This window comes from Crassostrea angulata, chromosome 2 (assembly GCF_025612915.1).
Source record: "Crassostrea angulata isolate pt1a10 chromosome 2, ASM2561291v2, whole genome shotgun sequence".
NCBI lineage: Eukaryota > Metazoa > Mollusca > Bivalvia > Ostreida > Ostreidae > Magallana > Magallana angulata.
Window position 1 is genome coordinate 44,057,297 of NC_069112.1, and position 25,783 is coordinate 44,083,079.

Here is a 25,783-nt window from a genome sequence, read left to right on the forward strand (position 1 = left end):
TTCCTACTTTGACCATTTTTACATAAATTCAAAATTCTTCTGCTTTTCATAAAAAACAAATTTCTAGCATTTTTTGAAAAAAAAAATTGAAAAATGAAATGCTTCAACGCGTCATTATGTGTTTTCAATCTAAAGCAGAAAGATATAAAAGAATATTCTCTTGGTCAATGATTACAATGTCCGATCCACTGTCCTATTTAAAAGAACACGAAAAAAAAACCGCATTTGTTATTTATTGACACAACATTAATAACACAGAATAAAAACCAACACGAATTGGTTCAAACGAATTTTGTAAATGTTGATACATATAGAGGTACATGAAAGATTCACAGTCAATATATCCAGTGTATGTAGTATTATACATGTAAATGAGATAAGATAGAGTCATCACGCAACATACCGAACAAATGCATGTAAATAATCATTTCATGTGTATCTTTTTCAATTAAAATAAATTACGCTATGCTATGATTATGATTTTAATGATATTCTATACTATTTTTATGATATGCTATACTTATATAATAATATGCTATGAAAATTTGAAATGAAAGGCTTAATGATAAAATGTGTTATTGTATGCTATGATATTTGCACGGAAACGCCTCTGTATACAAAAGAGTTCAACACATTTGAATTAAAATGAAAAGAAGCTAAAACTCACCACTGTTCTGTAATGTGAACATTATTTCTCTAAAATAAAATCATTTAAAAGCGAGTTAAATCATGCTGTATGCTATGCTTTGGTATGATATATGAGGATTGGCATTCATAAGATTATATGTTATGGTATCGGATTCCAAAGCAGTGGCATACGATTTCAGTGCTTTGTTACATTGTATGCTTTGGTTTTGTTGTAAAAGATTCATGTACGCTTGAACTAACTGAAGGCATAAGTACGACTTGTCCAGCTGAATTAAAAAAATAAGATACATAATAAATTATCCGGGATGCCCAAACAAATGCATGTATTTTTATACTTTTCATCTATCACACCAAATCATTTGATGATAAGACAGGAACGCCATACACGTCAACTTCACAAAGAGTGAGGGCTTCAGTTGTCTTGGAGATCTTTACGTATTTCCCTTGTGTTGATGCCGGACAATCGATGACGACCAGCTGTGACGCAGTGCCGGGACCAACAAAGAAACCGCAGGGAGTGCTGATGTCTGATTCTTTCAGACCTACGGTGACAGTAACATCCTGCAGCCGGAATGAAACATCTAAATAAAAGTCAAATTATGGTCGTTAAGGTATGTACAGAACACAACAATATGCTACTACACTAGTTGCACGGATCGATTCAGTTTGCTTTTTAAACAGAAAGCTTTATTTTTTGCACGGTTCTGTTTAAAAAATACAGCTGCAAGCTTTGTGAATGGTGTGTTTGCTTTTACAATGAGGTGGTCGTGGCCTGAAGCCTTTGACTTTTTGCGATAATGATTTTTAAAACAACATACATTTACATCATTACAGGGTAATATGATTAACTTTGTGATAAAAAAAAATACTTTTCACTCCTAAAGTCTAGACGTTATCAACTGTTATAAAGTTATTCAATTCATTTTTTCTATTCAGTTATTAATTCTATGTGCTCACGCTATCGGATATTTTATCTGAAACGACATCTTGTGTACAGTCAAACATTTCGTTTTCTCTTCAGGCTACATGTATTTTGCATGTATTAACATATTTCTTTTGATATATACAATTAGTTATATAACTTTTTGTCTTGTGTTTTTATTTAAAATAAGCATCATTTTTTACGTATATGAGTTGAAAAGTGTGGGGGTTTTTTTCTCAAAATTATCATCTGTATTTTTAAGAGTATACGAGTTGAAAAGATGATTTTATGGCCATAATTAGGTAAAATGCGGTATGGTGCTCACGAAAGCATCGTTTCCCAGTATTGTAAACTTCTGCATAGTGCCATAAACGAAGTTATCATCCAAAGCTGCCATAACTTGTTTTGTTACGAATCTTTGACATGGCATCAACGGTAACATTTAAACAGTTTAAATGTTTTATTTTTTATCGAAGTTGTATTACCCAATTAAAACTCCAACATGCAAAATAAAGAAAAATGAATATTTGAAAAAATGATACATTTCCTGAACCAAACCAGGAGCTTTAGTTCTCCGATGCATAATAAACTAATAAACTCGAACTACAATTTCCTTCATTAGCCAACCCGCGTTCTTAGTTCCCCCGTTCCTATTAATTATGTATAACAGTGGAATGGACCTTTTCCGAATGGACATACAATGCAAACATATATGTACTAACAACTAAAGTTTAGTATGTATCGAACAGTGAATTGTTTTTTAAATTCTAAATTAATTTATGGGAAAAATGAAATATTTTGAGGGTTTTTTTTTTTTTTAGATATTTGAATTGAAAAGATTCATGGAATTTGAGTTTGGAAAAAGATACTCTACAAAAAACCTACTTGCAAACCCCATTTGTTTTTGCGATAAAGCATATATACAGCAGCCCAGATAAAAACTAAACATGCCTAATGCCAATTGTCAACAAGTACCTGTTTATATATTCTAACAACTACGTAATTTCATTAGTTAGCCTAAATAAATTGTAACCTTAAAATGCAATGGCAAAATCGATGAGCACTTTTTAAGATCTGTCAGCTAGGACAGTATAAGATGTCCTCTGTAATGTTGCAAACACATTTTGTGATGGCAATGGAAGTTTTAAAACAACAAAAATAGTTCAACCGCATAACAATTTGGAAAAAATCACAAACAGCAAAATTTGCAATGTCATAATACAGCGTACAAATATGGTATGCGGTTCTAGATGACGAACTCGTGATATAATGTGTGTGTTGGGTGTATTCCTCATACTCATTAGTACAGAATATCATAAAGAGGGTTAGAGCCAAAGGAATCTCGAATTCCGTATAACATATCATAAAAAAATGTGTATCTTTAATGTTATGATGTTCAATATACTTACGAGCGTATTCAAAATCTCAGTTAATCTTATCCAAATATTCTGATTCTATAAACTGAGCTGATATATTGTCCCATTCATGTATGTCATGCGGTAATTGTTCACGCATTAATTTCTTTATCGCATTATATTATTGCAAAATAATACCAATTATACAACTTTTATTTGCAGAGAATACCAAGAAAACCCAAGATCAACACTGATTTTTTTTTTCTTGGGGGGGGGGGGGGTAACCATTTTAATTTCATTTATTTGATAAAAGGTTTTGGACATAAAAACCCAAATCAAAACTTCAGTATTCTCTTGATTTACTATATTTCAATTCAATTTACAATAGTTTTTTTACACTTACTTCCGTATTTATCTATTCCTCTGTTGAGTATTCTGACAAATATAATGTAATACACAGCCTGCAGATCCACCCTCCACCAGGGAGATTTGTCGCCATCAGCTGTGTGTGTACACCTGTGTACAAGAAAGTTTGTTCCTCTGTTGCCATCCACTGCATACGCGGCGTCATGGTCAGATTTCGTTGATGATTGTTTGGCAGACTTTTCTAATGCGATATTCTGCAGAACTGTCAACGATAATCCAACACTAAGATATGATATTGAAAAGAACATACTACTTACTACGTGGAATGCTTAATTTACTTTGATAGATAGAGCTGTAATTAAAAATGTTCAATTTTTGAGGATAGCTAAATGACTTGTATTCAACACTTTTTAGCATCAATATGTTACATGTTGAACATAAAGGTCCCATCTACATTTTTTGCACTGTTTATTTTCTGCATTTGACCTCTATTTAGAATTTTGCAACAAAGTAAATGTGGCAGAGGACAGTTTTTATTGCACAATTCACTGTACTCAGGGGATGTTTTTCAAAATACGGTAGCTAATTTTTTTTCCTATTCCCATTCAGCACAGATACCTTTATATCACTATTATAAGGCCAATCACTACTTTCTGTGGAAATTACTAGTCAGAATGAGTACATTTTTCAGCATAGTGATTTCTCTCAGATTTCAACCCTTCCTAATATCCGCGTATTTTTCTTGATTGTTCAGCTTTTTAGAGATACCCCAGCTAATTCCCTGCAAAGGGTTTACTTTCCATACCGTGCACATGTTACAATATCACATGTCAGAAACTTACTGGTTAAAAGTCTAATGAAAAAATGACAATAACAAACCGTCAACCATCTCAAAAATCCATAAAACGAAATACAAATTAAAAGCATAGCAACACGGACCTCCAAAAATCATAGAAGTAGGATCAGGTGCCTAGGAGGAGTGAGCATCCTCTGCTGACCGGTCACTCCCGCCGTGTGCTCTTTGTCATAATCGGAAGAAAAACACCCCGGTAAGGTCCGTACACAATTAAGTGATTAATCATGGTCTAACAATTAGTATGAAAAACGACAGTCAGCATGCGAACCAGTGGAAGATTGTATTTGCTGACAAGGTCCTTGTATCGACCATAGAACTTACGAAAAGAAGACTTCAAACGAGACTGTTGATAGTCCTGTTTTATCAACTTGTTTGTCAGTAGCTTGCCTCGCCATAGAAACTGTTCATACGAAGAGCATGCCCTTGCGTATCGAATTTACTTAGGGGCAAAAATACCACATACAGGTGATGAAGGTATATTCCTACTTAGTAAGGAAAGATTGAAGGCATTTTTTCATTTGATAATCATGTTAAACATTAAATACTTCAGTATCAAATAGAGCAAAAGCTTATGTGATGGTTTAAACGTCGCCTTAAATTTAATACATAATACATACTGTATACAGGGAAATGTTCGCCCACATTTTATTTTCGGCCCATTGGCGGCGTCGTTGTCAGCGGGCAAATTCAAGGCTGGGCGAATTCCAATATTTTAAATTATCTTGCTTTAATCACAACTGTGTCTGGGTGAAATCAAGACGGTGCGAAACCGTTTGCAAGTAAAAGGGGAGGAAATAACACTGGGCGGAAATACCCCTGTATACAGTAACAGTATTTCTAAATGAACATAATTTACTAATACGATTATATATAAGTTTTCAGACTGATGTAGCTTATATATATAGGCGATAACAATTCAAAGAGAAAAGAGGGTACATATCAATTATTTTTTTAACGAGTCAGAGTGATAAACAATTGAGAGATAGAGACAGAGATAGAGAGAGAGAGAAAAGTTACCTTGAATACAAAGTGTCCCTCTCCAACCATCTGGACACATACATGTGAAAGATCCATCGTTGTTAATGCACGTTCCACCATTCTGACATGGGTTGCTCAGACATTCATCAATATCTATTACGATTTAGAATTAGAATAAATCATGACCAGTTTTTGCTTCTTTTAACTAACATAACTTAAGATGCATGGGTTTATATTCGAATTTATATTTAACCATTGCGAATATATTATCATAAACATTGTATATAGAGAGAAACTGTAATTTTACATTTTGCTTAGAGATATGCTTGCATTGTCACATATTAATGAAGATAAACAAATTCATACAAGGTTGAAAAATATTCTCCGTAAAAAATCGATTAACTTAGTAAAGAAAATTTCTTTTGCTAGCATATTCATAATTAATTGTCTGCGTATGTAAACATTTTCGTAGTAAAATTTTCATCAGTTAACAATTTTGCAGGGACTAAATTTGAATATTATAACCACATTAACAGACAGCCCCCCCCCATCTTTATTATACCCCCCGCAAACGAAGTTTGGGGGGTATATAGGAATCACCTTGTCCGTCTGTCTGTCTGTCCGTCTGTCTGTGCAATCGTGTCCGGTCCATATCTTTCTTATGGAGAAACATTGGCAGTTCTTACTTCACACAAAGATTGCTTATGACCTAAGGGTGTGTCATGACCTTGACCCAAGGTCATTAGGGCAAGGTCAAGGTCACTGGCAGAAAAAGTGCAAAATTTGTTTCCGGCCCATATCTTTCTTCTGGAGAAACATTTGAAGTTCTTAATTCATACAAAGATTGCTAATGACCTAAGGGTGTGTCATGACCTTGATCCAAGGTCATTTGGGCAAGGTCAAGGTCGTTGGGAAAAATAGTGCAAAATTCGTGTCCGGTCATTATCTTTCTCATGGAGAAGCATTGAATGTTCTAACTTCACAAAAATATTGCTTAGGACTAAAGGGTGTGTCATGACCTTGACCCAAGGTCATTTGGGCAAGGTCAAGGTCACTGGCAGAAAAAGTACAAAATTTGTGTCCGGTCATTATCTTTCTTATGGAGAAGCATTGAATGTTCTTACTTCACACAAATATTGCTTATGACCAACAGTTTTAAAAATAAATAGAGCCGTTGTTATTTAAAGAAAATAGACGATGAAATAGATTCATCCAATATTTTCTATAATTGGAAAAATACACGCATTATGATTTTTATCTTAGCGGGGGGGGGGGGGGGTATCAATTGTGAGCTTGCTCACAGTACCTCTAGTTTTTTTACAGAAAAAAATCTTTTTTGTATAAGATCGACATTATTATGATATTCAGTCATATTTAATACACAGTTTAAATTTTGTTTAAAAAAAAAACTCTGCTTTTCTTTCTTTTCCAAATCAAAATATAGTAACATGTACACGTTTCATATTTTTTTACAGGAAAAAAAAGTAATGTTACATTAATTACAGAAAACATTCGTATTTTAAAAAGATGTATATGCAATGTTCAGACAGGCTAATCATCTTCCATTTTTAATAGAAAATATTGGGTACTTGCGATAAAATGAATTGATAAAACCCGAAGACATTGGAAGATTCAATGTTAAAATAAATTTATGTGTGCTAGATTTTTCATTTCCTCAAAAAGTTTTCAAGTTAAGTGCAGACTGGAGAAGTTTGTACCTGATGGTGTTTTAAATGAAGACCTTTATCTCAAGAGAAAAAACAAAGAAAAGACATTGTAAAAAGTACAGAAAACAAACAGTTAAAATATTTAATACATGTAGATATGAATGCATTGTTTTTCCATGGTCTACGTATATCATTATTAAAAAGATTTGTCCTTTAAAAATGCTATACACGCTTTAGTACGTAATTTTTTCCACAGTTGTACGTGTTTTATTTCATGTTGGAACATTTCCAATCATTTTATTTGCTAAATATAACTATTTTCAAACAATATACATAACAATACTTTCACTGCATTGTTCTAAACTGTTGGCATTGCTGGTGCTGTGAATATGGCTCAGTACTCGTGATATCGAAAACAAAATTATTAAACCCGTTTCATTTTACATTTTGTGCTTTTGAAACAAAACAAAAAACTTCTTGGTTTCATTTACATTCTTTTAAGATAGCACTTATCATTCAAAACTAAGGCATGAATAATTTACTTCCTCAAATTAGCATATTCACCTGTACAGACAATGTCGTATCTCCACTCTCCGTTTGACTGACAGTTCAGCCGTCCTGAACCAGACTGGGAGTATCCGTCAGAACACGAGGCATGTATTCTCCTGTGTATACCAATGGCGTCCTCACGTTTTATTGAACTCAGATCTATTCCTTTTTTATCGGGAATTCCACAATCTTATCAATAAAAGCACAATAAATTTCAACACTGAAATTAAATTGATCAATACCTAGGATTAGAGGCTACATTTTACTTTTACAAAAAGGTACGACAAAGTTGTCAATTTTTCTAGTCTGTTGTGGTTGTTTTAATATCTATTTATATCTAACAATTTAAATTTCTGGACGTATTATTAGTATATTGGTATTTTTAGTAAATAGATTTTTATTAATTTTGTTTAGATGAGTTCTTTTGTTTAAAAAAACCCAGCTCTTTTCGACACTTGAGTTTTGTCAAAATGCATAAGGATAACCAATTATGTAGATGTAACACATGTAGATTTTGGGGAGTTGATTTTAATCAACTCTCTTATGCAGTTACTCAGACAAACCGAAAGTGAAACAGTGTTTGGAACCTCAGTACAAATCATTCCTGCTGACAAGACTTAGTTCTTGAAAATAATTGATGAATTCGATGTAATGTATGCTTAAGGATTGTTTTTCAAGGAAACTTATTTATAAATACCTTGAAAATAGTCAGATTTTAAATGGGACGAACAATTCAAATATATTTTGAAGTCGTATGTATTCATACGCCAGAGTTAAATAAAGTCTCGTTTAACTCGACGCTCGACTGTCTCCGTAAATCCTTGTCGGAGATTTACGGTGACAGTCACGCGTTTGGTTGAACGAGACTAGAGTTCAATATTGCTTGGATCCACACAATTTTCGAGAAATATTTCTATCACTGATAAATAGTTTGAATGAATTAATTTTATCTTTAAATATTATTTAACAGTATTCATTCAATGGGGGGTTTCTCGACATTCTTGTCGAAAAAGTCCAAAAATTCATATTATAAAAATGTACGTATTTCAAATAAGAAAATACACGTACTTGTCATGCAAAATAACATATCATTGATTTTAAAATAAATAAACATCGACAAAATCAACTCCCGTCAGTTCTTCAGTACTTTGATTAATTGTATCTAATTGCATTAAAACAAGTTACCGGGTGATATTACCTGACAAAACACATTCAAAGAATTTGTCCTCAGAATATCTCTTGTGTTTACATGTCTGGTTGATTTCACAGGTTGAGTTCGAACAGGATCCGGCCAGTTCCTACCAAATAAAACACTGATGAACACAAGAGCGTATTGTAAATAAAACCTAATTAACCTACTCTGAAATAAAAAGTGTTTATCAAAATGTACAGTATATATGTATATTTGCGTGCTTATATCAAAAATTGTATGCAACGGACTTTTGAACGTTTTAAAGTGGTCCGATAACATGACAAATTTTGAACCGCATGCCAATTTTTGTCAGATCGTAGATGCGAAAAGATATGTTATTCAGTCTGAAACTCCGCGGTGTGTAACAGATAACATAATTGGTTACCCGTATTCCTCCATTTTATCAGTCTATGTATTAATAACATGGAGGCTTGCTCTTTGTTATGATAACATCTACAATATTGTTTTATTACATACCATTTTTGCCAGAATATTTGCATAGCTACATGTAATTAACTTATCCTATTTCATGGTCAAATGGGTTAAGACTACTTTTTAAAAGACATACCTCATTTCTGTTTTTTGGTTATCAAATTGTTGATTTCGGTTGGCAGAGGAAATGAACAGACCTGGCTTGATTTTTGGTTCATGTGTATTTACGGTGTAAACAAACTGTCTTGCATAAATGGCGATATACGTTTTATAACACGTGACCGGTCGACAAAATTTATTATCTTTGTTAAACAAGTTTTGCTGCGTCAAATTTATTTTCTTTATCATCCAACAATTAAATTAATTATGCAGTAACCGTGATATCGATAAAATATGGTGATTACAAAGCACATTTTTTTTCACGCTTAAGTGCCCACAGTACCTTGATGATTTTACTAATTTTCTGCTAGCTGCTTCAACCTGCGTGGTGGCAATAAATGGCTGCTGGATCAATTTTTTTTAAATGTGACGGTAGATTTTATTATTATTTTTATTATTTTTGCTGCGGAAAACACATGAATTGTAAATTATTAATGTGTCTGAACGTTACACGTTAAAGTAAATTATTACTTGAAAAATTGTTTTCTGTTGCAAAATTGTGCCGATTTCTCGTCTCAGTTACGTCACCCCACTCACTTATTCATTTAATACCCGAAATGTAGAAGCTGAAACAAGTGTATATAAGCTAACACATGTGTTTAGAACACATTTTACTCATGACATTGAACTTTATAACAACCCGAATTTGAGAACTTAAACCCTGAGTTAAAAACGTCTTTAATAACAAAATAAACCGTCAGATGAAACGAGGCGGATAAGACGGACGACTTGTCTCTTGACTCTCAATTTCTAACTCTTACTCTTACTACGACTAACTCATCTTGGAAAAACATATAATAATGAGATTTGATTGGCGTGACCTTCTAAATAATTGACATGTATAATTTATCCAAACAGATAATATTTATTTATCTCTAAACCGACCAACGTCCAGGTAAATGACTATTTATTCACGTACGTTAATAGGCTGAATGTTACAGTACCGATCAGACTCAACCTAACAGATAGTAAAACCCAACTAAACCCTGGGTTTGCTTTCTCGGTTTACTCTGGGTTTACTAGAGTGGACCCAGAGTAAACCCAGAGTGGACACAGAGAGTAAACCCCGATCAGAAGTAAACCCTGAAAGCAGACGCTACATGTGCATTCGGAATATACAAGGGACAGGAATCAAATACAGGTCTGCTTCACACTTCAGTGCGTATAGTTGACTTCAAAAGCTATTCTCGAGTAAATCCAAAGTAAACCCCGAGTAAACCCAAAGTAAACCCGCAGTGGACCCAAATTTTGAAAAAGTAAACCCAAAAAGTAAACCCTGGGTTTAGTTGGGGTTTACTCTGGTGTTAGGTTGGATCTGATCGCTACTGTATATAATAACATTGATTCCTTTAGTGTCAAACACACTTGTGAGCGTTTCATTAGGAATCTATAGTACATTTAATTAATGAAATGTTTACACCATTAAATTTCTCACCATATACAACTTGATAACGCTAAACCCAAAGTACATATACAAAAGCAGCTATTGTTATTGACGATCTCTTTTTTCATAGCAAATATAATCATCTTGTGAAATCTTACTAGTTTCTTTTTAAGTACAAAAACACTTGAATCTAGCATAAAACCGGTTCTTCTTTGGTAATTTCATTAATAAAAATTAATAGGATTGAAATTCATCATATAATTCAAACAATATATCTTAGCGCGTTTGTCAACCATTTTAAGTGCTTAGCTGTTTTAAAACATTTAAGGATTTTGTTGCACATTTAAAATTAATTAAAATTAATATATAAATATATAATAAATTAACTACTATTCTGATTTTCAAGTTACAATAAATATAGAAAGTATAGAGAATAATCAGGAAAAAAACATACCACAAAAATAGTCTTATTATTTAAATAAATTATACATGATTCGCTGGTAGTGTCACAGACCCCGAGTTCCCGAAACGCACTGGTCCACCGGGGATCCCCGGTAAAATTTGAATGGGTCCCGTAAAATCTAAATTTAATCGGTCATAATGTCCGATCAATTTTACAGACCAGCACTATATAAAAAAACAATTTACGAGACAGAAAGTCTAAAACTGTTGATTATTTTATTTCAGAGATAATTTATTAGTTGAGTATTTCAATAAAATGCAATAAAAAATATTAAAACGTGCGTTGTTGTTAATCCGGATTTACGTATTTTTTCTTTTACACACGTTAGTCAATATCCTATTTGATCATGATTTCGAAAAAATGTGGCCGATTAAATGGACACCGGGGGGAACAAAGAGTACTGCGAAAAGAAAAGTTAATGTAGAAGAAGTAAAGAAAGAGCAACATGGTGAAAAAGAAAAGAAGAGGGAAAGAAGGTGACATTATGACTATGAGTCTTTAGAGAGTGAAAGTGACATTGAGCAGCCAGAAGAATTAAATAACTATTTGATACACGAAATTGTTCTTGAAATTGAAAGGGAGTTTGAATGATTTGAGTAAGAAATTGAATAAATTAGTCTGAAACATTTTTAAACAACTCTTTTTATTTTACTTTGCATATTTTTGCAATAGTTTTAATGTCCGGTAAATCTGACAAATGTCCTGTAAATTTTGAATATTTAGAGGACAATTGTCCGACAGATTTTGGACTGGTTTCGGGAACTCTGCAGACCACATGAAAAGTAAACATGTGCTGCATAAATGTCTTTGCACAGAGTATAGATAGTTGTTTTTTATGGATTTTAACAATTTTACCTTTGGCCAATGCTCCTTTTCACTGTACACCCATCCAGCATTGTCCATGTACCTTGTCTCCGCTGTCGCCTTGTTTTCGTAATTGATTTCACAGTAATTAGCCCCTTTGAAATAGTTGACTGATTTACACCGTGGTGTCACCATACACTCCGTCACACAGTCCAAGAAACTGACTTCTGTGAATGTCTGGATCAGTTTCCTGTCCAGTCTGTGTCCTCGCTGAAGTTTAGAGAAGCCCAGTTTTAAGCTGCAATGACACGGCACAAGGAAACTTATTAAAAACCACGGACATCGAAAGAACAGCAACATTGTACTGCATGTATAAATATACAGTGTACAGTGCGAATGCACACTTCGAAGTAATGATAATGCACCGTTTGAGTTTTTAATTGATAGAGAGTTTGTTTTTTTAAATTTTTGATTCCATTATATGCAGAAATTGGAAATCAATATGCACTGAATTGGTAAAATGAATATTTGATAGATAAACTATGTAAAACATTTCGAGCTTCAAAAAAAATTTGGTTGTGTCGTTGAAGCCTGAGAAATGCTATCGACCTGTCAATGGAACGTCTCACCCCCACCTTTGGCGTTGAACTCAAGACGTACTCAGTCGTACGTTTCTTTTTAAAATGAACGCTGTATATCTATATGCATTTATGTCTAGTTTTTTGGAATATCTTTTGTGGATAATGTTTGACATCACAGAGAAGGAGAAGAAAATTAGAACGGAGTTTTTTTTCTCCCCAAGTCTATTGCATGGCTGAGGCAACCTCTTTGCCAAACTGCACGAGACTCTGCCTTGTCCAATTACAAGATAAAAGTGTAAGTATAAAAATAATGTACGTCGATGTCTTTTTAAGTGTGTACAAGTGTACATAATAAATATTTATATTTGATTTATAATTCAGATTGGTGAGACCGGTGTTGTTTATACCAGGTCAAGGCGGAAAGAAGTGCAGTTAGCAATGGAGGGTAGATCTGCTATCCTTACCCAGAGGGTAAGGACACAGATCTGGAAGTCGTTGCTGTGGAGCTGTATATCGTACAAAAAATAGTCCCCAGTTACGACTTCAACACACAGATATGTTTGTCATTTACACCCCTAACCAAGTTTGAGGTAAAATGCACATACACTATCTCATGGCAATATCTTATCAAAAAACCTTTGTAAAATCAATGCATTTAGACAAACAAATTGCTTGAAAATCAAATAAATTCCATTTTTTTAAGCATTATATTGAAATATTCTAAAAGAATATCATCATATAAAAATGTTATTTTGAAGTCCGAGCAGATTTTGATCTATAATCATAGACTTACGAATGCACAGAGCTTCAGGAGAGATTTGAAGGGGTGATTCAATCAATGTCGTTTACCAGGTATTACTTTAAACTTTCCCCTTTGTTTTTTTTTTTTTTTTTTTAAATTGCATTTCCTTTCTCTTATACTTTAAGAATACTGCCGGTGTTTTTTGCATTGATCAGTTTTATTCATTTGTTTTTATTATTAGTATCTAATTTTTAAGGGCATATATTGACGTAATTTTTATAGTGTATTCTTTTACTCTCATTATTAACGTTTAGAAGGGCACCGCTAATCGAATCATCCCCTCGTGAAATGAACAGGTTTGGCACACACCCCCAAATGGTGGTTCGAATCCCGTTTGGTGGGCAATCAACCATGTCATATACTTAGTATACTAGCCATTGGGGAGTAAAAAAGCGTGCGTTTTCTATCACCATAAAAGAAGAGAAAAGCGCATGATGTCGAGTGGTGTGATGAGTAGTTCAGAACTCGTACTGTAGATATTTTGAGGTTTTCTTTAAAATTGTATGTGGAAAATTTTGCGCTTAGTTATCACAAATAAACATACACTATAACAGTACCTTGCTAGAACCACTAAATTTGCATCATTTCACCTCAAAATCCGTTTTCAGAGGCTGTTATGAGCTTTAGCGTTTTCTTTGACTTGACTACTTTCAATTTAATGCATCCGGTTGACGTAAAACAATCATAACCAATGAAATTTCTTGATCTAAAATCATATACGTCAAAGGCTAATTTTTTTTCTATGGAGGACCATTATAGTAATTTTTCTATATTATTTGATAACCATTGAAAATTACTGTTTCGTGTCTTGTAATGATAGTTTTAATAATTTTTGTTAGCAAAAAACAAGCAAGGGCGGGAAGGGGTCCAGTTTGAAGTGTACAAAAAAAGGGAAAGAGCCCACAAAGGTCTTAACAGACAAAAAGATCCATCGATCTTTTAGCAAGAGAAAGGATACCCTTTTGGAAAAGGTTATGGGTTATAATTATATTTTTTTCATATAAATGTTCCAAGAAGTAAATCCCGAAGCAACCAAGATACCCCCCCCCCCCACACACACACACATTTTGTTCTTTCTTTTATATAGAAAAAGAATATTATTTTTATTTCAATGTTTGGTCAAGACCTTCTCTTTCAAATGTGATACTTCGGGTAAGGTAAACTAATATCTAACATAAAATAAGACTACTAGCTTATAGTCCTTTTACTGATGTTTAATAGAAAAATTAAACACATGAATAATTATTATAAGATAATAATAAAGTAGAATCAATATCCAGTACAATTATTGTTCTTTTAATGAATATTAAAAAATACAATAAAATTCCACAGATACAGTATCTATACATTGCCACTTCTGCTGATGTGTATGTTGTAATAAAGGGACCTTCCGGGGCCAGATATGAGTAGATTGCGGAAATGTAGCTAGAAAAATAATTAAATGTATTGTAGACTTTGAAGTTTATTTTCCGAATGTTCATAGTATTTATTTTAAAAGTAATAAAAATTTAAGTAAACATTATGTTGGATTAAGCAACTTACTAAGAGTCCATCTGTGGACGGAACCGAATGTGCCACATCACTCAGTTTGTCGGCGTCGTCATCATCATCGTCTGCGTCGCCATCATCATCATCGTCGTCATCTCCGCCAGTTTCTTTTCAACATGCAGAACAAGCTGTTCAATCGACGGAACCTGAGCTTGAAGAAAACATTGAAAGTAATTGTTGTAGGGTATGTGGGGAGCGGTAATGTGAAAATATATTGTGGGTATGGTGTGAGGAGAAAGATTGTTTATTTTGGCGGCATGCGTGGTGTTTGGGTGTTACGGCTTATATGAAAAATGCCCTGAAAAATCTTAAATTCTATTGTCCCCAACATTTAATACGTAATAAGTAAAATTGAATATAATCTCTATTTATCTTTACCCAAAATCTTGTACGGTTATTCCCCCTCAGATTCGCTCTGACCCGCTTTAAGTTCTTCAGTTTCCCTTAGGAACTCGAAAAGAACACTTTTCTTCATGGTCTTTATTTTTTTCCATTTTTCAAACAATGTGTTTGAGTCCACCCAACATATATAGTTGTACGAGGAATTGCATTATTTAAGAAAATTCATGTAAATTACATTGCACTAAAAACCTGCTAAATTCATTTCGGCTCCCTGAAAAAAAGCAGACAACATGGAGGATCAGGCGATAACAAAGTAAGAGTTGTTGTTAATAACTGCTGATATCTTTATTCTATTTGACTTTGTAGTTAATTTATAAACGGGTCAGTGTGCAAAGAAATGCCTAATAATAAGTTTATATTTAATTCATTTATTATTGACGCTTGTCTCTGTCTGTCTGATATATGTTTGATCAGTAATTTACAACTTTGGTCTTTTCTCGTTGTTTATTGTTGCGTTGTCTTTTGGTAATTTTTTTTGTCCGATAGAGCATAATTTACATCCAAACAGTATCAAATAAATGAATATTTTTTTTCTATTTATTCATAGTTTTTTTTTTAATTTCAGAACCTTGGAGTTTATATTCAGTACTAATACACCATTTGAACGATTAAAAGCAGATTCGACAGATGATGCCAAGGAAGCAATATTGTTTTGCATTTTCTTCATCATTGTCAGTATTGATGGATTCACTGGAGCATATTTTTCTTCCGAAAGGCCATCAGCCATTTCAGAATGCTCAGAGTTTTCACTCATTGTATGAAAATGCGTTAAATACGCATATATCAATGCGAATAATTCGCAAAATAATGCGTCAATACGCAGTTCAGCGTTAATACGCAGTTTAGCGTTAATTACGCTATATGTTTCTTGAGCAAAGTTATATAAATTTCACAAATCAATACAGTTCATTATAAAACCTACAATGTAAATTCGGATAATTGATAATAATTAATACACGTCTGCTGCTGAACCACGTTAATTTATCTATGAACCAAGCGATAATCTTATCATCTCATTTGAAACAGAGGCACCAATTAAGGGAGAAGAAATTGTAGATTGTCACAAAACTTGGGCTTGGAAGTTGTATATACATGTTTGCTGTCAGCTAGAAGAAAAACAGAACTAAGTCACATTTTAAAAATCAGGATGCTGAGCAAATGCACCTTCTGGGCTCATTTATGTAGCACACATATGTAGCTCAAACACATTACATCAATTTAGAAATTCCTACGTGCAAGAAAGAATGGGTCACAATAACACTGATCCAGGGGCGTTCCATTCTAGATACATTTTACATTAACTGCTGGTGGGAATACATCATTCTGAGAGCCAACATCTTACTCCGTAAACCCTGTTTGAAAATGTCATCTTTTACAATCATTTCAAGTTTCATCTTGATTTGTGCGTGCACATCAAGACGTTGGTATCTTGAGTAAAAGCTCGAGTTCCAGGAAGAAACGCTCTAGATGGTTTTCAGATATCATTATTTACATCAAACAAACAAATTTGAGCCCTTAATAATGTTTTCAAGTTCACTTCCTTTAAAGGCGTTACATTTAAATCTTCATCCGATTCACTCATCCACTGATATTGCATAAAAAGCTTAAATTTAATTATGCGTTAATCCAGAGGGATAATATTAAGATAAGAACAAAACCTCCCGTTTCCTGAATACTTCGATTACTTGTAATTATTAATTCACTTGGTTAAGTTACCTAAAATAATAACTGAAAAGTAAGAACAACATCTTCCATAAATTATTAGTACTAACATGCCATCAACATTTATATATTACACCTGTACGTTTTTATAAAAACAAATTAATTGCCTTCAATTTTCTTCTACTTGGAAGCTACTGGTGTGTCCTGGTCTCATGTTCTGCAAGATCTGAATGCTTTCTGCAAGTTTAGTAACTTCGCCTCTGTACTCCATGAGTTCTTAACGAACACTGCAAAGTTCATCATCATATTGATGATCAGCAATACTTTCTTAGAGAGAAGGGGGTGGGTTGGCTTTTATTTCAATATTAGTACCTAATTAAGTTTTTTACAAATCATTTTCATGTTGACGGGTCTGTCAATATGAGGAAGATTGACAACATTTTCACAATTTTGAGATCAATTCTGTGAATCTAGGGAAACCTTTATATGTAAAATAACATAAATCAGAAAAATATACTCACAAATCGAATGGCTGAGCCAGCTATAGAAATTAACATTCATTTGAAGACTGTCTTCACGTTCTTGCACTACGAACGTGAAGACAGTCTTCATATGAATGATAATTTCTATAGCTGGCTGATGAATTCAAGCTATGCAAATTATATAGGTTGTGTAAACTAAAAATAAGACTTTGAATATAAAAATATGTTTTCATCAATATTTACATAATGATTGATTTCTTACTTTAATCTCTCATGAACAAATAATCTGCGACATCAGATATTGCGTGCAAATTTCAATATTGGGAATAGAAGGGAAGCGTATTTCAATGACTATCAATGTTAAAAATTGATTAGAAATTATTGAACACCGCTGACCTGCAAAATCATTGCTGGTCGGATGCATAGGATATTAAACAACTCTCCAACTGAGATGTTCGGGGATTTGGCAATCTCACCCCAGAGGGCGAGACGAACCGTTCTCCCCTCATACTTAAGTTGTAGGTCCCGCCTTTCCGTTGAGATTATGTGAGCTATTTCTCCAATCTGTAAGGATGAATTTAAAAATAATGAATAAAAACATTCAGTCGTAAAGAATCTGCAATGGTATCAGAACCGGAGAAGAGAATGATCTAGGAGAACTTATACACCCCTCTTGTTTTAGCAAAGATAGACATTTTCATAATAAATGTAAATGAACAATCATTTCTTAAACTTATAAATCTGAAAAAGGAATATTAATTGAGGCTTATCTCTAATCTCTTGGTTGCAATATAACATGTTTATTATATTATTTTCATCAGTGTACAACGTACTTGAGTAATTTCCACAACCACCTCCCGTGCTATTCGTTTCGTACTGTCAACGGCGGAAGCATCCGCCAATGACAATGTCTGTGGGTGACAAAAGTCGTCTGTTGTGGTCTTTCTGTCAATGTTCCGCTCGTGTCCATAATCTGAAATATGAATATCTGTAATTGTATCATTTTAGTTACAAATCATTTTTAAAACTGCATATCATTTAAAAATGGACTTTAAGCGATTATGTTAATTTTTAAAACTTTCGCATGTAAATATACGAATGCCTGTACGGTAAAGGGGGGGGGGGGGGGGCATCGGTCTTTAACTCCAGTCCAAAAACTGGATGGCAATGGACCCGAAGAATCCGAAACCACGAATTATTCTTCAACTTCTTGGCTTTCTCCTTGTTGAAGGTACTCAGCTTTGTTCACTCGACATTGGCCAAGACGCTATTTTTCCTGTGTCGGTGAACATTGACGGCAGAGTGTGGTTTTTCCTTTCCTCTATTACATACATTTTGATGTTACATGTATAAAGAAAAAAACCCTTAATTTGACGACCAATGAATTTGATATATTAATATAATGATAAGTATCTATTTTTTTTCCACTTCATCAGCAACAACACAAGAGAAGGCTCGCATCAGATCAGCTTCGAGGAAAAGTACAACTCTAGGTTGGAACGAATAAGACTGCTACCCCAAGAAGGGGATAAATCCTGCTCCTGGGACAGTCGGGTTCGGGGGTGACTACTACTTGTCTGTAGTTGCTGAATAGATCAGTCAGCAAACGTAAATGAACAAAGATCAAAGGTTTAAATTGATAAGATTTTTTTTTGGCAAAAGATGAATAATGTAGATGAGAGAACTGATATGTCCAGTTGAACACATCAATGAAAAATATTAATGAAAATGACAAAATAAAATTACAATAAAATTACAATGAAAATATTACAAATCTCACTTAAGAGTTTAGATGTTTAAATAAGAACTAGTGGGTATTGGTTGTTTGTTTTGTTTTTTTTTTTACAAAAAACCCCACATGCCTCCCCTTTTCCCTAAGGATTGTAATATGGGGCAAATTTAATAAGTGAAACAGAATGATGTCAGCTATCTGTTATATATCATCCATATCATATGATACAAGTCATTATTGTAAGGGATATGTTCATGATAATTGACCCTTGAGATCCAAAAAGATCCAGGTCAATAAGTTGGGTTTGGTTCACTTGTTTTGTTTAGTCAGTAATACAAAACATCCCAAAGATTCTGTATCTTCAATTTATTCAACATAAACACGTCTGGAAACAGCTAGACACCAGTCCTTTTGTGGGACATTCTGTGAAAGCTGGAAAATTATACCAACAATAAATGAACTGTTCATATACCAAAATTATACATAGTTGTCAAGTCATCATATGATATCATACATATCAAAATTTTACATAAAGGAATTGAGTTTTACTGTTTATAGTTCTATATAAAAGGCCTAGAAAATCTGCACTGAAAATAGCATGATACTAAAAATAGCGAGATTGTTAATTACAGATATAAACCAAACTTCGGTCTTATTACTGACACATATTGAAAATTAATACCAGCATAAACTATTTATAATGTTTTAAACTTACATGGTTGCCTATTAAAATAACTCAGGATGAAAATTGTTGATCGGACTTGTGTCCGAAACTCGTGCTTAAAACACCGGAAGTATATAATAGAAAAACAAAAATCAGCATGGGGAGAAAATATAATTCCGGAAAAAATACAATGACACAACACTCCCCGTCTGATATGATAATATCACCCTTTTACTTAAACACGGTCAAAATATTAATTAACCAAAAATTCACAATAACATGAAGTTTCACTTTACTTCAACGAATTTTTAACTAAATCAAGTTCTACTGTTCTTCTGGTACAAGAAGCACGACTTCCGTTGCTGGACGCCTGTAGATCTTCCTCTCTGGGCCCATGCGAACTTCAATGGTGCGGACACGCGAGTCATCACTATGGTGTGTCTTCTCTATTATACCCATCGGCCAGTCATTTCGATGCAAAGTGTTGTCCCGAAGGAGGACAAGGTCACCTTCCGTCAGATTTCTCTCATCCTTCTGCCACTTTTTTCTCTGTTGAAGTGAAGATAAGTATTCCATTTGCCATCTCTTCCAAAAGCAATTTGAAAGGTACTGTACACAGCGCCATTGGTTTTTGTGTAGATCTTTTTGGGAAAACTCCTCAAGGTTGAAAGAGTCCACAGTATGGGTTGTCTTCAAGGTCAGCAAAGTCGCTGGAGAAAGAGGATAAGGTTCCTGAGGATCATAGAAGATTCCAGCCAGTGGACGAGCGTTAATGATGGAAGTTACCTCAGCCATTAGAGTTACCAGTACTTCATGATTAAGGCGTGTGACTTTGGCATCCAGGAGCAGAGAGTTCAAGATCTTCCTCGCAACGCCAATTAATCGCTCCCAAGATCCGCCCATATGAGATGCATGTGGGGGATTGAACTTCCACTGAATTCCCTTTTTCTTCATGAAATTAGAGAGAATGTGAATGTTATCATTTACATCAATAACACTAGCATTCAGTTCCTTCACAGCTCCAACAAAGTTTGTTCCACAGTCTGAGCATATCACCCGTACTTCTCCTCTCAGTGCAACAAAACGGCGTAATGCGTTAACAAAACTGGAAGAGCTCATCTCTTCTAACACCTCAATATGAACCGCTCGAATGACCAAACAGGTAAATATAACTGCCCATCTTTTAGCTTGCGCCTTCACTCCTCTGGTATTTCTAGTAACTACACCCCAGGGTCCGAAAACATCTACTCCAACAAATGAAAATGGTGGGGCAGGTTGAAGACGAACTTCCGCAAGGTCGGCCATTTTAGGTTGCTGCTGTTTTCCTCTAAGTTTCTTACAGATCACACACCTTCGCAAGTAAGAGTTCACTTGACGACGACACCCGATGATCCAATACCCCGCACTACGTATTGCACCCTCTGTGAACAAACGACCCTGATGTTTTACTTCTTTGTGAAAATGATCTATGAGCAGAGTTGCAACGTGACTCTTCTTGGGAATAATGATTGGATTCTTTTCCTGGGTGGTCAGGTTCGAACGGCGAAGTCTTCCTCCAATTCTCAATAATCCAGTGTCGTCAAGGTAAGGGTCGAGGTCATAATTGGGACTCGTTTTAAGCACAGTCTGTCCAGATTTTAAGGCGATAATCTCATCCAGGAAAGCCTCATGTTGAATGACGTGAATGATAAGAAGTTCAGCAGCTCTCAAGGTAAGTGGATTTTTGTCCTCTCCATTTCTACGTTTGTGTAGTAAGTTCCATCTAACAACTTTCTGAATCAGCAATATTGCCTGAGTGAGTTTACTCCAGGTTGAGAATTTCTCAAAACGATGCGACCCTAAATTGCAGCATGGTTGCACTTCCATCTTGCAAGATTTGACTTCTGAATCATCATCAAATTCTTCTCCACATAGTTGTGGTTCCTGATCATTGTTCCACAATTCATGCGTTACAGGTGGTCCATTTAACCATAAGCTATTCTGCAAGTCTTTCACTTGCACTGAGCGAGTGCCTTCATCAGCTGGATTCAACTTTGTGGAAATGTAGTGCCAGTCTTCAGGTTCACTTAGTCTGCGAATCTTATCCACACGGTTTGCTACATACGTGAAGAATCGTTTTGACTAATTTTTAATGTAACCTATGACAACTCTACTGTCAGTAAAAAAGGAAACATTGTCAAATTTAATGTCAATTTCTCTAGTAATAAGATCATACAGTTCAACAGCTAAAACAGCTGCACAGAGTTCCGGCCGCGGTATGGTGTGTCCATGCTTTGGGGCTAGCTTGGTTTTTCCCATAATGAATCCAAGTCGTTGTTCTGTTCCGTAACCCAGTTTCACATAAGCGACTGCAGCAATAGCCATTGTAGACGCGTCAGAGAAAACCAGAAGTTCTGTACTATGTGCTTGGCTTATCGGTACTCCTCCATAAGTACGTGGTACACAAAGCATATCAAGACCTGACAATGATGACCTCCACGCATTCCATCTTTGGATAAAATCAGGCGGCAATGGCTCATCCCAATCCAAACCACTGGTCATGGCCTCTCTGAGAATTGCTTATCCTGCAATTGTCACTGGGGCTACGAATCCAAGAGGATCAAACAGACTATTGATAGAAGAGATGACACCACGTCTAGTGAAGGGTTTCTCTCCTATGTTTACTTTAATGGTAAAGAAGTCCTCTTGAAGATTCCAGCAAACGCCCAGACTTCTTTGTGTTGGAAGATCATCAGCCAAGAATTCCGAATTCATCAGGTCTTTAGCTAGATCTTGATGATCAAATGCAGCTAATACTTCCTTGGAGTTGGAGGTTATCTTGTGAAGACGTAGGTGACCGTGTTCCTCCAGAGCTCTCTTTGTCCGTTGAAGTAACGATACTGCTTCTTCTGTGGTTGCATGTGAAGACAGTGCGTCATCTACATAAAAGTTAAAATGAACAAATTTCTTCATATCTTTGCCATACTTTTCTTCCGCATTGTCAGCTGTTTTTCTTAAGCCGGAAGTCGCCACTGCAGGGGAGGGACTGTTTCCAAAAACATGTACTTTCATCTGGTAGTCAACTAGGGGTTTTTCAAAATCATTGTCCTTGTGCCAGATGAATCTCAAATATCTCCTGTGATCTGCATCAACCATAAAACAATAAAACATTTGCTCAATGTCAGCCATGATTGCAATAGATTCTCGACGAAACCGCAGCAAAACTCCATACAGGTTATTCATCAAATCAGGTCCACTTAATAGTACATCATTAAGGGACAGTCCATCACACTTTGCCGACGAGTCAAATACTCCTCTGATTTTATCTTTCTTCTGTGGTTGGTGTACCCCGAACAGAGGTAAGTACCAACATTCAGTTTCAGGGGTCAAGGGCGGTGCTTGCTCCACATGACCAGCTTCAAACAAATTCTTCATAAATTCATGAAAGTGCATCATCTTCGTAGGGTTCCTTTGAAGGCTCCTATCCAGACTAAGAACTCGATCCATCGCTTGTTGTCGATTAGTAGACGCTCGGCTGTCTTTGTGAATCTCCGACAAGCAGAGAAGCTCTCTTGCTTGTCGGAGATTAACGGAGACATCCGACCGTCTGGTTGAACGAGACTAGAGTTCGATATTAATAGTGCCTGGATCCATACGATTCTTAGAATTGTTTCGATTCGATTATTAATACATGCTTTGAAATCTATCTTTAAATATTACAAAACATAACTCATATGCGGTTTCTCTAAATTCTTGTCGGAAAAGTCTAAAAATCCATATAATATAAAACAGCGTAATTCAAATACAGACTAGAAATTAATTGTCATGCAAGATAAGTTGATTTTAAAATAAATGATAATCGATAAAATCAACTCACGTCAGTTCTTCAGTACTTTGATTGCAATTTTCCAACATCTTGGTTTCAGTTTGTACAGTCAGTTTAAGGATATATTTTACGACATACACCATAGCATAGCAAAGCATTAAGATCAATTCTATGTAAGAATCAAAGTTTTATAAAAGGGTCTGGTCACTCATAGTCACTAATTTTCCTTATATTTCATACATGGACACATCTAGGTGTAAAACGCAAAAGAGGTATTTCTCAAAAAACATCGGAGATTTTTCAACAATTCTCTGAAAGATGAGTTCATCAAAATATATACGATCAACAATAAAGCCCTTTTTTGTGTAAAATACAAAACCACACCACTGTTTTTGGCACACACATAGCTGGCCTTGAATTTGTACATACCATGGAGAATCAAATTTCAGTCTTATATTTTCATTTTCGTCTAAGATAACATGATAATGGTCATCAATACAAGCTTCTTTGGGCATTTTATTTTGATACAAGAAGGAACATTTTGTCTCAAGTAATTCTTCACCACAACACTTGCACTTAATAACACCATCTTGGGAAGCCTCTAAGAATGGATAATCTGAGTCTACATATAAACCACATAACTTTATCTCTGCGTGTTTGTGCTGCTTTTTATAATTATCTTTGGTATCCCAGATACACTGCATGTCGGTGCCTACTTCTGTTCCTCGCTCTCTGTGTCTCTCACAAAAACTTGATAGGGAGAATATAAAAGCAACACAGTGCTTGCAAGTTCCATTGTCCCTGAAAAAAAAAATAAGAAATAAATTATTTTTCATTTGTAAATTATTACTAATACATGCAATATGAACCTGAATAATTCAATAATCAGAATGTGACTACAAATTCCTCTCTATACTGTATCAGTTTTGTGAGATTATGCTTTCATTGAAACAGAAAATACCATGAATGAAATGCAGGGTTGTCCCTTAACAATTGAAATGGCAGGGGACATTTTAAAAAAGTAGAAGGGTGTCTGGGGCTCCTCACCTAGCAGGAGAGTGGCAGAAAAATTTGGGTATTATGTCAGTATAGGGAAGGAGATTCCATGGGTCTTAGAGACAATCCTGTAACATAAGGTTACCTCAATCTGGAATATACTTACGCCACACAAGTGCATCTGCCTGACAAAATTTCCCCAGTTGTCTTGTTTGCCAAGATCCAGACATCATAAGGCTGGGCACTTTGTCTGGTCTCAGGCATGCAGGTTTCCCTCAAGTATATATATTTCTGATGGAGATGATAGGCAGCCTTGACATCATCAATATGGCAAGCCATGTGTAAGCGATACCCATTATCCTGCTTATAAAGTCTTAGTCGTTCGTGAGTCCACCCACACCATTTCATTAAGTATATTTTCTTGCTTATACTGCAACTTATACCCCTGTCTTGCAGATACTTCTTTAGATCTGGTACTTGAACCCCTTAAAAATGAATTTGTTCTGTCATAGTTATGAGACGCCGTAAAACCGGAAGTTTACTTGCTGAACATTTTTGACCTAGCGTGATTAAACAACGAATGTTCCGGATGAACTCAAAACGCGGCTATTGCTCTGTCTGTATACTATGACGTCAAAAAGGTGTGACGTCATATACTTTTAAATGACATTATAGATTTAAACCACTGTATGATACATCATGTGTTTTTCTCCATAAAATTGATGCATGTAATTTAAACATGTCTTATGATAACATTTTAAAGGAATTACTGTTTTAGCATATCATTGATTCTGTTAACAAATCTATGTGAATTAAAAAGATATGTTAAAGTCTGAATGTTTATTTTTGATGCAATAGCTAAATGTCAAGGTCTAGGCCAATACAGGGTATTTGTGGTAAAATGCAAATAAATAAAATTTATGAATAGCAACTGCTCTGTCATGATATTGGGATATGATATATGATCCATTGATACTTAACTGATATAGCATGTTGATTTCGTGTGTGACATGCCATTGAACATATGTTAGCTGCCTGTGGTTACTTATACATTAGAAACATATCCAAACGGAATCCATTATCAAAATAAAGGATTTTCAATATTTTGGTAAATTGTCGACTAAAAGCACCATGGCTACAGACTGATTTAACTTAGTGCTTTTGTCTTCAATATGAAAGGTGAATGCCAGGATTATTTTAATCATATTTGATATAATATTTCATCAAAAACATAATTTTTGGGTAAATCTAAGTATAAGGAGTTCAACATATTATAAACGTGCAACAAGAGAGCATGATGAAATGTTGAAGTGTAAAAATTCCAGTTTGAAATC

The 25,783-nt window shown here is 34.7% G+C and overlaps 2 protein-coding genes and 1 pseudogene across 2 annotated transcripts; 1 reads left to right on the plus strand and 2 right to left on the minus strand.

The window, feature by feature from the left end:
• Positions 1-505: 505 nt before the first annotated feature.
• Positions 506-12,135, minus strand: LOC128172490 (neurogenic locus notch homolog protein 2-like). The gene is made up of 6 exons (XM_052838285.1): positions 11,827-12,135; positions 8,540-8,639; positions 7,357-7,530; positions 5,165-5,278; positions 3,329-3,553; positions 506-1,229 (listed from the first exon to the last, which is right to left on the minus strand). Exons 1-6 carry the CDS (start codon positions 12,133-12,135, stop codon positions 994-996), a joined length of 1,158 nt encoding a protein of 385 aa, XP_052694245.1. The 3' UTR covers positions 506-993.
• A 350-nt stretch (positions 12,136-12,485) lies between these two features.
• LOC128174378 (uncharacterized) lies at positions 12,486-13,346 on the plus strand (annotated as a pseudogene).
• Positions 13,347-19,972: 6,626 nt separating this feature from the next.
• LOC128174379 (uncharacterized) lies at positions 19,973-22,012 on the minus strand. The gene is made up of 2 exons (XM_052839943.1): positions 21,889-22,012; positions 19,973-21,744 (listed from the first exon to the last, which is right to left on the minus strand). The coding sequence occupies exons 1-2, from the start codon at positions 22,010-22,012 to the stop codon at positions 19,973-19,975; spliced, it is 1,896 nt and encodes a 631-aa protein (XP_052695903.1).
• Between the last annotated feature and the right edge of the window lie 3,771 nt (positions 22,013-25,783).

Bases quoted from the DNA above. Each gene is read 5' to 3' on its own strand.
- LOC128172490 (XM_052838285.1), bottom strand. From the start codon at position 12,135: ATGTTGCTGTTCTTTCGATGTCCGTGGTTTTTAATAAGTTTCCTTGTG. The intron at 3,554-5,164 runs GTAACTTTTCTC...TATCGTTGACAG, and splicing joins AGGGACACTTTGTATTCAAG to TTCTGCAGAATATCGCATTA. The intron at 1,230-3,328 runs GTAAGTGTAAAA...ACTTTTATTTAG, and splicing joins AGGAATAGATAAATACGGAA to ATGTTTCATTCCGGCTGCAG.
- LOC128174379 (XM_052839943.1), bottom strand. From the start codon at position 22,012: ATGGCTATTGCTGCAGTCGCTTATGTGAAACTGGGTTACGGAACAGAA. The intron at 21,745-21,888 runs GTGCAGCTGTTT...TCACGTATGTAG, and splicing joins CATACCGCGGCCGGAACTCT to CAAACCGTGTGGATAAGATT.